Here is a 17061-nt window from a genome sequence, read left to right on the forward strand (position 1 = left end):
TATATATATATATATATATTATATAATATGTATTTAAAACAATAAAATAAATCCATTTTATTCTGAATTTCATTTATCGACTTTGAACATTCCGTTTCGTTAATATCATAAAATAACTTATCTAGTATATTATAATATATTTATCAATATAAATTTACAATATAAAAATTATTTTATTTTAAATTAGTAGTTATTTCAATATAATAAAGAAATTGGATGAAGTAAGAAGTTAGAGTATAATAATAATATAAAATGATATTTATTTTAAATATTTCTATAAAATCTTATTGAAAATATTCATAACACATATTTTTTGATTAAGAATATGAAATTACCAAGAAAATTTAATTTAAATTAAAAAATTTAAATTAAAAACATTTAAAAAAAATTAAAAAATATAATAAAATTTTCAATTTTTTATTATTTGAGATAAATAAAAAAAAAATACAAGAATTTTTCAATGAGAAAATAATTATATAAATGATATATTATAGATGATATTTTTATTTATTTAACAATTCTATTTATTATTTACGTTATTAGTATTATATCATTTTAAATAAATAATAAATTAATTATTAGACAAAATAATCAATACATTTTTATACATTGAGATTATTTTAGATTGTCGTTATATTAAAAAAAATTGTCATTATTAAAAAAAATAGAATTAAATAGAATTTATATAAAATTTAAATTTATTTAAGAAATAAATTATGAAATCTATTATAATAAATATTATAATAAATATAATATTGAACTTTAACTGATTGTTAATCAAATTAATTATTAATAAAAAATGTAATACAAAAAAATTATCAAAACTAATGATTTAAAATATATTTTGTAAAAACAACAAATAATTTTATTCATTAATACATATATATTTTTCTATATATATTATCTTAAAAATATTCATTATTGTAATATATATAATCATATATACATATAGCTAAAATTGTATTGTTGCGATTTATAATTTAATATTAATATTTTTAATAATTAATAACACATTTATAAAAAAGATAATATATAATATAAATAAGTATAAATATCATGAGATTATTATCACTACAATCTGCAAAGAAATGTAAGAGAAATATGTAAGAGAAAGTTACAGGAAACTCACTTTCACAATTATTTGACACTAATCATCAAATAGAAGGTCATTATTTCTTATATTATAGTAGTAAATATAACAATAATTTTTCAGTATTCAGGATTCTACTTATATATTTCGCTTAAATAATTATAATTAATTTATTTAACGTAGTAATTTAAAACATATATATAGAATTTAGTAAATTAATTTTTATTTGAAGTGAATATTTGTATATATTAATATAATTACTAATATTTCATTCATTCAATAAATTTTCAATTCGAATAAAAAAAATAGTTTTTTTTGTTACAAATAAGTAAAATAATTATTTCTTTTAATTAAGAAATATTTTATATATTTGATTAATATCTTTTGACATAAATATAATTACATATAGTTACATATATTAAAAGGTTAAAAGAAGAATAAAGAAATTTTGAATTCATAAAATTATTTTATGTTATATAAGATATTCTTTTAAATTTCTTTTCAATATATTGTATATATATTAAAAAAGAATATAATATTCATTTAAAATATATCTATTAATACAATATTATGTTTTTTTTTAAGTGATAATAAAAGTAATAAGATAATAAAAGTAAAAAATAAAATAGGATTAGAATAAACAAATTTGATATTTATGTATTTATATAAGTAATGTAATTATTATACAACAATTATTATACAATATGTATAATATAAATTATTATATAAATTAAAATTATAAAAATTATATAAATTAAAAAAATTTCAGATTAATATTATTATATTATTAATAACATTTTTTTAAAAATAATTGTAATAATTCCAGATTATTTCATATTCAATAATTGATTTCTTTTCAATTTGTTATTATGTTATAATTAAAAATGAAAAAGAATTTCCATTTCAAATTAAGTAAATTAACATGAAATAATTAATATTATATATTAAATATGGAACATATGTTACATTTGCATTATATTGAAAAGCTTAATACTTGATGATTGAATGTTAAAAATATTAAATCATTGAAAAATTAAATTAATACAGCAATTATGAAAAGAAGTTTGATCTTAAAAAATTAAATAGATAAAATTAAATAAAAAGTAAATAAAATTTGGAATAATATTCATATATAAAATATAATCAAAATAAAATATAATGTATGCTATACTGCAATTTGATTGAATGAATTTTTTATATAAATTAAATATATCAAAAAATGACACATAGAATCATTACAAAAATAGAATTGTAACATTATAATTAGTCTAATATTTTTGCTTATTGATGAAAGATTTTATGAAAGACGTTGAAAGTGAATCCTGTGGAAAAAGTTTCTCAAGAGCATGTAACTTTCTCTGCGTTAGACTGCTTTCCCAACTTCTTTCCGCCTTCGAACTATACATATGTACATTTTCAGTCAAGCAGAACGATATAAAAATCACCTGCGAATTAGTCTTCCGCAATTCTATTGAATCACATTAAAAATAGTAATCAAATCAAGTAATTTTATTTATTATATTTATATGTTATTAATAAGTTATATTATAAATGATAATAAAATAATTAAATTTATATTTATTTATATTAATCTTGTATTTAAAGATTATAGAAATTGGTGAGGAAACCTTCATTTTAAATAATTATCAATTTTTCTATATATAAAAATAATAAAAGAAATATCAAGTTTAAGTCAACTTAATTTTATAAAATGAAATGATATATTTTTCTACTTTTCTTTTATTGATGTTTTGAAAAAAGTACAATAATTTATAGTTAACAATTATTTTAAGTCTGATATGATAAATTATTTCATGATTGATTATTTGAACATTTTCTTCTCTGATTATAAATATATTATTATGCAAATTGTAAAACATAAACATTCAATTCAAACATTGAATATTAATCTATGAATGTTATTATTAATTATATAATCAATTAAAATGCAAATTTATATTATTCAATTTTCATTATATGAAGTTGGAAAGTAATATAAGTAGGAAAGTAAATAAGATTTTCATTCATGATAAATGTCATTAAATTGTGAGAGGAACAAAACATTTATTATAAAACTTTTTTAGAAAATCGGAAGTATGGATGATAAAACAATTCAAGATAATTAATAAAATAATTTATTATTTTAAATAAAAATAAAAAATTTATTATTTAAAAAATAGCGAAAAATATTTATATATAAAATATACTATCCAAAATAAAATAATGAAAATGAAATTGATATATATCATTAAGTATTTCTAAAATACATTACTTCAAGAAATACTGTTCTTTTCAAATTTTATTTTATCAAAAATTGAGTGAAAATGATTTTCAAAACTATTTGTAATTTTACGAATGAAACTTATAAAAATTACAAAATGGAAAAAATAATGATTTTAACTAAAATTGAAGTTAAATTTATAATATTATAAAAAAGTTTTATAATGTTTTATCTAGTATTTAAAATTTTATAATATTAATTTTTGCAATATGTGTTCTTGATTAATAAATAATAATTTATAAGTTTGAAAAAGAAACAATAGACAAAAATTTTGCTCTGTAAATATCTGATACGGATTTAATGCGGAATAAAATAATTGGTGCATATTATTAATAAAATTAATAGTCGTAAGTATAAATAACAGGAAGAGGATAATAGAAATTTTGTCAAAATTGTTAATATTTTATTGAACTCATTAGCACAATCAATAATATCTGCAAAATAAATATATAATACTGTAAAATAAAATAATATTATGCTTATACAAATGAAGTATTATGGAATTTCTAATAGAGAAATTTAAAAGTTATTGAATTAATCAAGTAGATAATAATTTATATTTTTAGCTTTCTATTTATTAGAAAATTAAATAAGTATTTAGGTATACGAGATATATTCGAATAATTAAAGAAAATATGAAAGAATATATAAAAGAGTTTGTTTGTAATATGTATCAATATTCAAAATCGTATTATAATATCAAAAATATTAATTAATATTTATTTTCCTAATTTTTGTATATTAATCAATTTTTTTAATAATTATTTTCAGTTAAAAATGAAAATTATTTTTCAATAATATAAAAATGAGCGTAATTAGTATAACTTGATATATTTTTTAATATATATATATTATGATATATTTTTTAATATATTATCAATATTATATTCACAATATTCTGTTGTTCAATATGTCATAAAAAATATCAATTTTCGTATATTTTATATATTTTTATATTTTTATTGATCAATTATGAGTTTATGATATGCAATTTAATTATTATATTTTTGTAACTTATCATAATAAAAACTTTATTCATAGTTTTACATAGTTTTACACATTCCTTTTATGCAAGACTTTCCAAATTTTTATGAATCAAGATCATTTTCTAAAACAATTATTTTTCACGCTTTATTTGCATATTTTTTTTATATACATATTTCAAAAGAAAAAAAGATTTGAATAAATTCAAAAGCGATATTTTTTATTTAAATCTCATATTTATTGAATATATTTAATATAATTTATAATATTATATTATAATATATTATATAATTAATAATATAATATAACAATATAGTATATTTATTTATCAGATTATATATATACATATATGTGACATATTTTTTTTTTGTTTATTGTCTTTTTTGATGTTCTTAATATTTAATCTGACTTATTTGTATAGGATATATATTTTAAGAATCTCTATTATGTATTTTTATGTATATATAAAAAAGTTATTATTTATAGATAATAATATCTATAGAATAGAATAGAAACAAATTTCTACATTTGAATATAAAATATTTTTGTTTTGGAAAATGTAAAATACAATAATTATGTTGATAAAAATATAAACATTGTTTGAAACGATTAATACATTAATAAAATTTTACACGAAAAACAATTTTTTTTTTGTCTATTTGAATATGGGTTTCAATACAAATATACAATTTAAATAAGGCAAATTTTTTTTTGTAAATAAAACAAATTATAATTATATGTACGTAATATTGAATACATGTATATATATTATGCATATATATAGAATGTTTGTGTATACATATAGATATTCATGGAACATTTTATATATATATAAAAATGAGACTTATTTAATAAGTAAGAAATAATTTTAATTTATTATTATATTTAAATAGTGATAGAAATAAAGCGAGGCATATTTTATATTAACTTCTTTTCGTTTTTAAGATCTTCCAAAGATGTTCCATAAATATATAGATAAATATATAAATGTTAAAAAAGAGAACGCACGAACTTAAAAAAAAAAAACTTATAGTACTCAAGAGGAGGAAAAAAATATCCAAACAATATAAGTTCTGTAATCAATTCTTTCAAAGTACAATCGACTTTTATCATTGACGACTATTCGAAAGGATTAATTAGGATCTATTTTTTGTTTCTCTTAATGAATATTGAAATTATGAAAGTTCTTAAAATGGACCATTTTTTTTAACTTTGTATTAATACAATCAATACTTATATGTATATAATATATACTTATTGCATAAATATGATGATATTTATGTTACTATTTTAAACAATATTTTAAACAAAATATGTATATAAACAATATATATGTATATATATTTTGTAACAATTGAATATATTTTTTAATATATTTAAATGTTGTTATTATAAATTCCTTTCATTTTCGATATTTATTTATAGTTTATTTTATTCACGGACTTTCTAAATTCTAAGATAAATATAGTTTCATATTGATCATATACATAATAAGACATTATTCCATATATATTACATTATATATAATAATACAGTATTAAAAAAAAATAATAATTTTTTATAATAATAATAATTTTTTCATATTGAAGATTTATAGAAGAGCAAAAAATGTTCAATCAACATATTTTACAATTAATTTTTATCATTGACGAACATTTGATATCATAAGTGAATTTCTTCATTGAATCTAAACATTTAATTCAGAAAAATATTAATTTAAAATTAAATCACAAATTATGTATTAAAATATTTTTATGTTGTATATATTTTTATGTAATATATATATATATTATAAATTTTGATCTTAATAATTACTTTTTACTTTGTTTGGGTCTATCATTTTTTGAAACTTATGTTGATTAAATATTTTTTGTTTTTGGTTTTATAAGCCTTTAAAGTGAATTTCATTTTTAATATCCTATATATATTATTTATAAGTAATATGTGACAGAAATCATTTTTTTATTTTATTTAAAATAAAATACTATAAAATATCAAATATACTTATTTAAATATTTTATACATAAAATTATGTATACGATCTCGTTTTTAAAAGATTAAATGAATATATAATATTTCAAATTAATTAATGTTTATTTTGAAATAATATTAAATATTATTTATTATATATTATATATTATATATTATATATCATATATTATAATTGAAATAATTAAGAAATAATTTTTTTTATTAGAATAGTTAGTTATTATAAGAAAACTAAAAAATAAAAAAGCAGCAACAAAATCAAAAGAATATGATTTTAAATTAAATTAATTAAATTAATTAAATTTTTGGTGAAAAAATTTTCTTTTGATGGTCTAACAAATAATTATAATATTGCATTGTTTTGTAACAAAATATTTCAGTACGTTCTGTTAATTAAAAATCGTAATTTAATTTTTAATAGGTCTTTTAGCGATTTCCGCGAGTGAGGAGACGATTTCAAATGCAGCTGAAAAAACAAAAACCTCCCCAGATGATACAGACGATATTGTCATGTTGGAAATCGATGTCAAGGAACCTGTAAAAAGATCACCGATTTCAACCTCTACCGAATATGGTTCTCCATCTAATCAATACATTCTTCAATCAACTGATAGTACTCAAGAGGTAGTAATTGGTTATTTCATAATTTATAATTCTATATTGCTGGTAATGTTTTTATAAGATATTGCCTAATTGAAATGAGATCGATGTTTGATTTTTATTTAATTTTATATCTAAATGCATTAAAAGAAAAATATTTTTGTTCAATAATTTTTAATAATATTTTTGTTCATTTTAATAAATAATAGCTAATGCATCTTTTATGCATCTTTTATATATTCAATTTCATTCAATTTTTAATAATAAAAGTTTGCTCAAATTTAAATGTGAAAACGAAATAGTTTATATTTTCATGTAATATGATATACAATATATAATTTTTTTATAATAGTATAATTATTATAATTATAATTATACTTATAATTTTAAATTTTTAAAAAACAATCGTAAAAAACAATTTATATATACAATATATATACAATAAATACTTTTAAATGTCAATAAAATTATTAATGGTAAAATAAATAAATTCAAATCCATTCAAGAATTTTACCAATACTAACAATCATATTAAATAATATCAATGTGTTCATTTTTGTTATTCTAAAAGAAGAAATTTCTTGAAAATATCACATTATTGCTCTCGGTCAACCGTGACCATTGGCCGCCAATCACCAACGTAGCGAATGGCTACATAAATAGTAAAGATATGAACAGAACATTTTTCTTTTCTATTAGAACGGAGAGTTCGCCTTCACGAACTAGATATTATGTTGTAACCAACAATTGCAATCAATCTAATTCCATTAATGTCGTCACTAACAATTGTCATTTTTATTTTCTGTCATCTGCGAAAGCTAAAATATATAGAACAATTATCCAATTCAAAAAATTATGATAATTTTATACTTGTTATATTTGTTCGGAAACATATGTTTAATCAAATTTTAATTCAATTTAAATTTTAAATTCATATAGCTCTTAATTTCAAACTTAATAGATTTTAATTATTTTTTTTTTAAATATTTAATTTAATTCCAAATTAATGATATGCATATTTGATTCGTTAAATATAATTAAATATAATAATTGGCAAATAATGAAATAAATTAAATTAATAAATTAATAAATTAAATAAATTATTCGTTATTATTAATTATTATTAAATATATAATTGAAAATTAAATAAATTATATGTAGTTATTATAATAATTATACGTTGTTAATACAATGATTATTATTTAAAAATATTACTTATTAAATTGATTATGTTTATTTTTCTTATTTTTTTTTATTATTTTTCTAATTATTTTATCTTTTTAATAATGTCAAATCGTAATAGAGTGATTTAACTTTTGAGATAAATATAATAATACATTAAATAAATATTAAATAAAAAAAAATTAAATATTATTCATAATTCAAAGAGGAAAAAACAAATAAGAATGAATCATTGATGTTAATATTTTAGTTCTGGAAATAATAATTTTAAATCTCCTCAACATCTACACTCGTTCATAACCGTTTCAACGTATTAAACACGATCATGCTTTCTTGCATAACTTTTACCTTCTAATCGGTTTGCCAGACAAAACCGGTAATACCACGCCCATGATTGAAAGTATATCCGTCTACAAGTCTTGCATCTGGTAGACACATTCTCTATATGATGCATGCTTTTTGTTACCATCATAAATTACTTGGGAAATATCTTTAGCTTATTTATAGATTATTAAAGAATTCATTCATAGAAAATTTTTTAACTTATAAAATTTTATTTAAAAGCATTGAAAATTATGTGGAAATAAATAAAAATCATATATGAAATGTAAAAAGTATTGATTAATTGACTGTTTGAAATGTTATAATTTATAATGTAAAATGTTGTTTATTAATAAATATGCTGATACTAATATGAACTATAAATTTATAATTTATATGTAGAAAAAATTAAAAATTTATTTCATTTATTTATTATGATATATTATAAAATATTTTAGATACAAAGAATGAGATTATTGAAAATTATTAATTGCGAAAATTATCAAATATAAATAATAAACAATCATTAAATTAGTGAACATTAAAAATAATTTGAATATTTATATATCTATTAATATTATATATTTAAATATAGATAAAATTAATTTTATTTTTATAAAATAAAAATATGACAACTAAGAAAAATACAAAGAAGAAAAATAATATGATGTATAAAAATGGTTTTGGAATTTAATTTAATTGAATGTATAATCATCACGAAAAATAAAAATCATATATAAAATTAATAATTGGTATATAAAAAAATAAATATAATTTAATAAGACGAAAGTAGAATTTTAGTAAAGAATTATATAATATAAATGTTTTAAAAAAGAATTTTTTTTATTTAAGAGAGACTAAAGAAAATTGATATATTTTTGAAGAAAAAGATTATATAAAAAAAATATTTAAAATATATAAATAATAATATAAAATATATAAAATATATAATATTTATAATATTTTAATGATTTTTTGCATATTTACATTCAATATTTTATTCTTCAACAAAAATAAACATAAATTTTTTAAATTTTTTAAATTTAAACAAAGAAGTACTTAAAAAATGTTTTTTTATAAAATATTTCAAGTTTCCCATTTTTTTATTTAATTTTAAAAAATTTTAAAAATATTTATTTTTATTAAAAAATAAAATGTTAAATGTAAATGCAAAAAGATTAAAATATTACTATGTGAGAGGATTGGAAGACATGTGGAGATAGAAGACATGAGATAAAATAATTTTATATAAATATTTTTGTTTGAATACTTACTAACATCTCAAAATAATATTAATATTATAATATAAATATATAAATAAATATATATATACATATATACAATATAACAAACTATAATTAAGTTTTGCTAAAATTAATAAATATTTTGCAAATAATTTTGCTTCTTTATTTGTAAATTTTTATAATGTTATAAAATTTAAATTTATATAAAAAACTGTATCTTTTTTATTTTTTATATATCTAGACTATTATTTAATTATATATTTAAATAATGTTATTTTATTGATTTTGTTTTTATTGATTCATTTTCATTAATAATTTCTAGTACAGCATTTTTAATATATGATTAAGTGAATTTATTTGACAATTATTAGATTTGTATTTGAACCATCTATTAAAATATTCAAATTTTCATCATAAATTGTTTATTGAAGAATATCTATATCTTGTATAAATTACGTAATTAAATTATTTTAATTTATTATGATATATCATATATCAAACTTTCATTGATTGCATCTCTCATATCTCTAAAAGAGAGAAAGATAGAACTTTAAAACAATATTTAACTTTAAACTGGAAACAATGAGAGTTGATACATATATATAATATTGAATATACTTTCACATAAAATTAATAATATTTCATAAAAATCAATACACAGTGATAAAAATTTCATATAAATAAAATAATAATTTATATTTTTTAGCAAATTAAATATAAAAATGTATTTCCTTTAATAAAATAGATTTAGATTAATAAATTTACTTAAAATAATCGTAATGTGATCTATATAGAGCAGTTTATATTGAAGTATACATTCTTTTTTTTTAATATGGGAAATATAAAAATATATCAAACTTTTTTATATATCATAAGTCTTCTCAGACTTCCCTCTATATATATATATATATATATATATAAATATAAAAAAATATAATTTAATTAATTATTAATAAATAAACAAAAACAAATTAAAAATTTATATTTTATTTGATTTAATAAAATAAAAATTTCAATGAAAAGTAAATTAATGTTTCAAAATATTAAATATCATATGCTTTAATGAAACTGATAGTATACTACAATATAAAATATATATATAAAGTATACAATATAAAGTATATCGTTCTTTCACTTGTAATTTGATCAACTTTAAGACAATTTGATATACTTCAGATTTATTTATTAATAACTTTTATATTTATGTTTATATATAATTCGTTAGACGTTTTTAATACATGAAAATATTTTTATTTTTCTTGTGTTATTTTTTTATCAAATTTTTTTTGTTATATTAAATTAAGATTAGATTGTGAAAGCCAAATACCGAATATTATTTTAAAAAATTTCATAATATTTGTATACTATATATTAAGTATTATTTTGTTAAAAAATAAAAATATTTTCAAGTCTTATTTTGCAGTCTCATTTTCAAGTCACAAAATCGAATAAATTTTTTTTCAATATTTTATTAGATTGATATAATATTATATGAATATTAATAATTATTCAATTTAATCAATATTAATATAATATTACTATTTTTATTATTTTTTGTCATAATATTTTATTTTTATAAAATTATAAATTATTATAAATATAATTAAATAAATGATATTTATATATTATATTTGATATTTTTGATTATTTATTTATTTATTTTTGAATATGATATCTACTTTATTAAAAATGTATATATATATATATATATATATATATTAAAAGTATTATATATATATTAGAAGTATTATATATTATATATATAATACTTCTAAAAAATTGTAAGTTTGAATATTAAATTATTAATTAAGTTCTGCAGATCGCTTATAAATGATGATAAATTTGAATATATATATATATATATATATTTTTTATGTTTCAGAAGAGACATTTAGACATTTTTGTATAACAAAATATATTGAAAAAAATTATTAATAAATATATCGGTATTAATAAATATTATTAATAAATAGAAATCGGTATTAATAACAGAAGTAAAAGATATTGTAACAAAAATAATGAATTAAGATATATATATATATATATATATATACATTGAAATATCATAATTTTATAATACTATATATAATGTTAAAATTATCGACTTTCGATTATTGTTGAGCAATTACTTTGCTTTTCATTGTAAATGGAATCTTTTCATTGGAATAATTGCAATATATAATTTAAATTAATTAAAAAAAAAATCAAGAAAAAAATTGTAACATTATCTTAATAATAATAAATTTTGTAAAGTAAAGAATCCGTAGAACTTAATTAACAATCTAAAAATCTAATTGATTATTGATTTTTCTATTATAATAATTATAATTACATGAAAAAAATATATGAATTTTTAGTTACCACCGGAGTACTTATCTGTAATACCACAATATGCACAAGAAGTACCACAACCGCCTATCTCTTCAAGAAGAGTACAACCAGGATATTCAAAGCAACAACAATCATTGCAACAAGCTTATTACAACTACCGAAAACCAACAGTAGTACCACCTCGACCTCGTGCTCAACTTCATCCTCAAGCTTTAGCTCAAGCTGAAATAGCTGCAGAAATTCAAGCTCATACCGAAGCTCAATCTCGCTCAGAAGCTATTCGTACCGCACGTTTAGGTTCGAAATCTTCTGCATATCAAACGTCATATTCTCAACCAAAATTAGGAACATTCGAGCAAGAATTATTACAATTAGTCTCAGCTAATCAAGCCCAAGAATTTAAATTGCTACCAACACAACCTAAAGGAAGCACATCAGCATATTCGCAGCAATTAATAAGTTATCCAGTTCAATATGCAAAATCAACAGTGGAAGCACCTCAATTGCCTGAACAATATCACATCGAAACTTCTCCACCACGATATCAACAACAACAACAACAACAACAACCTGTTTATCAGTCAATCGAGGAGACTGCTCAATATCAAGCAATTCAACCAACTAAAGCTCTTAATTCGGTTTCACAATATGATTACGCAGTCGACGATGATGTGTATCAGAAAGCCCTTGAACAGGCTCAAGCTCAAGCTCAAGCTCAAGCAGAAGCGCAAGCATTGGCTTTTCAGAAAATTGCGCAAGCTGCATATAAAAAACATCATCAAGATGCGTTAGCCCATATGAGGATCACGAACGAACATTACAGACAACAATCTGCTTTAGAACAGATTCAACAAGGCTCTAAAGTAAGTGATGCTGGACGTGCTCATTTACAACAACTACACCCAAAAGGAGCAGAAGCTGCTTATAAAGCAAAGTTGAAAGCTCAAATAGCTGCAGAAGCAGCTGAGGCAAGAAAATTACAACAAGCGCAAGAATTTAAAGCACACGCTGATGCTATTCGTAAATTGGAAGCTCAACAACAAGCTCATTTGAAAATACAAGAAGAGGTTCATAATTATGCTCTGAATTTTGAAAAAAATCAAGCTCGTGCTCAAGCTTTAGCGCAAGCTCAAGCCGAAGCTCTTTATAAATCCCAACTTCAAGCTCGTAATCAAGCTAAGAACGAAATTTTAGCGATATCTAAGGGTCAAGTGCAAGCAAAAAAAGTCGATCCAGATTCATCTGTGTATCATTATACACTTTCAACTAGTACAGCTCTTCCTTTATTGAACAATTATTTTACCAATGATCAATTACAAAAATATCAAGCATCTGGTTCTTATGTTCCTAGATCAGTTTCAAAATTCGATGATACAAATCCTGTTGAAACGGCACCAGCTCGAGTGCAATCCGTTATTACGCAACCACGCCAAACTCATAAATTAAAATTGCCTTCGTCTTCTCAGTCGGCTTATGTGTCTGAATCAGGTTTATTAAAAAAGCCACCCATCAAATCAATAACTATTGAAGAAGTCACTATCGAACCGGATCAAATCGATAATCGTCCTACGCCTAAAGGACGTATTCTGACAGAAGAAGATTTATCAGCATTGATTAATGCAGGATATACTGTTACTCCTGTACCGCAAACTAATAAATCCGCTCAACAAATATATGCAACTGATAATACATCTATAAGTTATTATACGAAAAAACAAAAGACTCCTCTTACAAGGTCTGAGTACGTTACTTATGAAGAAGTGATTCAACGTCCACGTAAACTTATCAGGAAAAATAGGCCGATTATAAAACATAGTGAAAGTGAAGAAACAAATGCAAGTGCAAAAATTACTTATTTGGTACCTCTTGAATCAGCTTTTGGTACAAGACAACCTTTGCTAAAACATGAAGAATGATTTGATTTAAATTTGGCTTTTTCTTGTCTTCGTTGCGTTACAAGTTTAGAATAATGCGTATCTAGTTAAAATACTGTCTTTACAGTATTTTATCTTGTTTATCTTTTATTATTCATATTATAGTAAAAATCATAAATTTCAATCATAATTGCTTTCTAAATTTTTCTGCTGCAGGTTCCGTGAAAATCCAACTTATTCCATCCTATTCACATCAAACCATATTTATTTTATATTAAAATCATTACGAGATATTTTTTGTTTTTATTAAAATATATTTTTTTAAATATAATTAATATAACAATTTTAATAAATCAAAACAACAAATAAGATTAACTTATATTTTTGTATGAGAAATTAAAAAAGTTGTTTGTTGAAGAATTAATCCTTTGACAATTTAATAAAATTATAAAAATTATAAAATATTCAAAATAAGTAAATCTATAAAATAATTATTTTTTTATTATTAAGATTTTTGAATTATTGATTTTATATACAAAAAAATATATTTTCAGCTTTTTGTAACCAACAATTTTTATTCTAATTGCTATAAATATATTTTCAAAACATAAAATTTGTAGAATTATTTTCTATATTTTCTTCTTGCATACATTTGATATACTATGAAAAGATTATTATGGAATAATATTGTTATTGTTTTATTATAATATAAATATAATTGAATTTTAATTAAAAAATATAAAATTGATCACATTTTTTTTCATGATGTATAATTACTACAGTATTAATTATAAAACATAATGATGATTTTTAATTTATAGATGCAATATGAACTTTCTTTTCATTTTCAAAGATTTTTTTCAATTTAATATTTCTTTGAATATGATCAAATATTTAAATAATATAAGACTAAAATAATAATATGACTAATATAAGAATTTGATACAATATCTATTAAAAGTTTTTAAATGTCTTTTATTTTAAAGTAAAATTTATATATAATTAAGATAAATGATGAAATTGAATCAAAGTTCTTGAAAAATGAATGTACTATGTAATCGTTATAATGGTTTAATTTCATAGCATAAATGAGTAACAATATAGTACTCTTGTATGCAATATCATTTGCGGGCGATGTCATGTGCGATGGTGCTGAGTTGAATCATTTTAATTTATACTACTTGTATATATTAGATTTTTACTGAATAAAACAATTCAAAAATTTTGCTCTATCATTTATATAATATATTTTTTATCCTCCATTTATTTTATTTTCTATTATTTTTATTTTATTTTTATTTTTTATTACTTTATTTTTCATTATTACATAAAATAAATGTTTATACTTTTTTATAATAATAATTAAGTATTAAATTTATGAATATTAAAATTAATTATTATAATAAAGTTAATAAAGTTATTTATTTTCATAAAAAAAATTTTAGAAAATATATTTAATAAAATATTATAAAATATTAAAATATTATAATAATATTAATATGATAAAATATATATATCTGCATTAAAATTATGCTTCAGAGTTATTAATATGAATTAAAAAAAATATGATACATAATATAAATTTAAAAAAAGATTTTATATAAATATTCTTCTTGTTAAATATTAAAAATAGAAAGTATATTTTTTAATTTTCATCAATTTATTCCAATTATTTTTTCTTATTTTTCTCTTTATAATAACTTATTATTTAGTTTTATTTAATAAGAAATAAGAAATAAGAAAAAATTCATATTTAAATAAATATCATATTTTATATAGAAACAAATGAAAAAATAGGAAAAGATCAATTAAGAATTTGTGATTATTTGATTATTTTTTAGAAAAACTGAAGCTATTTTTTTCTACAAGCTTTTAGCCACAATATACTTTTTATCTTCTTACACAAAGTATACTTTACTTTTATTTAATGTATGAAGATTTGGATCTTGCAATTCATTTATTAAAAATAATAATTACATTTAGATTAAAATTTTGATAATTACTTTTAGATTAAATTTTTGAAAAAATAAAAAAAATAACATTGAATAATAATTAATTACATTATTTTTTATATTATATACATATATTTTTTATGTACATAATTCTCAAATTCGTATATCTAATTTATTTGTATTTTTCGATATTTTAATAATATATTATTAAATAATATATATAATAATATATTCGTTTGTATAGAAATGTTTGTGAAAATAATTTATAATAATCTAGATTATATTATTATGTTAATATTCTATAGTGCAATATTGCAGAAATATTTGTAAAAAAAAAATTTGTAAAAAAAAAAATTATTTTTTTAATTTATTAAAGTAATATTAAATTATTATATAATATTAGATAATAAAATTCAAATTCTTTATATGTTTATTTTTAAAATTTTCTATATCATTATCACTTTGATATATTAAAACATAATATTATATTATTATATTAAATTTTCAAATTATTATATTAATTAAATTATTATGTATAAATTGATTCGAATAATTTTTTAAATAAATAAATAAACATTTGTATATAAATGTAAATAATTAATAATTAATAATATAAAATAATTGATCACACAAATTATTTCTATAATATTGTTATATATGCAAATGTAATATGTAATTTTCTATTCTCACGGAGAAAAGTATTGAAAACAAAATATTAACAATAATAATCTGGATAAATTTGGCCGCAAAAATTTTACTATTTATGTTATTGTTAGATTAATTATTTACAATATTTGTCTAGTTTTCTCTTTTCTGCTCATTATTTGAAAATTATTATTTTGTTAACAGCCTGCTTTTGTTGAATTTTCCGCTATATCCCAGTGATTGTTTCAGAATTGCCGTTCTGCAAATTATTCTTTAAACTTGTATTTAATATTCTCTTATCCTCTTAGAGAAAAAATTTTCAGGCATTCCATTCCTGACATTAGTATTGCGCGAGTTCGAAAATTAGTTTTATTATTTATTATTATTATTAGTTTTATATTATCATTATTTACAATATAAAATATATTTTAAATAACTTTAAATGATGGAATATAACATATATAGAGATCAATTTACATACACAATTTACAAAAATAGTTATATTGTAAAGAACAGAGAAGAATAGATCCATTCTTCATTTCGGATTAATTCTATTAAATCGATATCT

The 17061-nt window shown here is 18.3% G+C and overlaps 1 protein-coding gene across 1 annotated transcript in view; it reads left to right on the top strand.

Annotated features, from left to right (window-relative positions):
* LOC122719252 (polyglutamine-repeat protein pqn-41-like) overlaps positions 1-14422 on the top strand; it is a 20221-nt gene extending 5799 nt beyond the window's left edge. The window contains exons 2-3 of the mRNA XM_043944915.1: positions 6766-6968; positions 12049-14422. Of these exons, the coding sequence (XP_043800850.1) occupies positions 6766-6968; positions 12049-13938 (2093 nt within the window). The 3' untranslated portion in view covers positions 13939-14422. The remainder of the gene's footprint in view (positions 1-6765; positions 6969-12048) is intronic.
* Positions 14423-17061: the final 2639 nt, after the last annotated feature.

Source organism: Apis laboriosa, unplaced genomic scaffold (genome assembly GCF_014066325.1).
Source record: "Apis laboriosa isolate Shangri-la unplaced genomic scaffold, ASM1406632v1 scaffold71_cov137, whole genome shotgun sequence".
NCBI lineage: Eukaryota > Metazoa > Arthropoda > Insecta > Hymenoptera > Apidae > Apis > Apis laboriosa.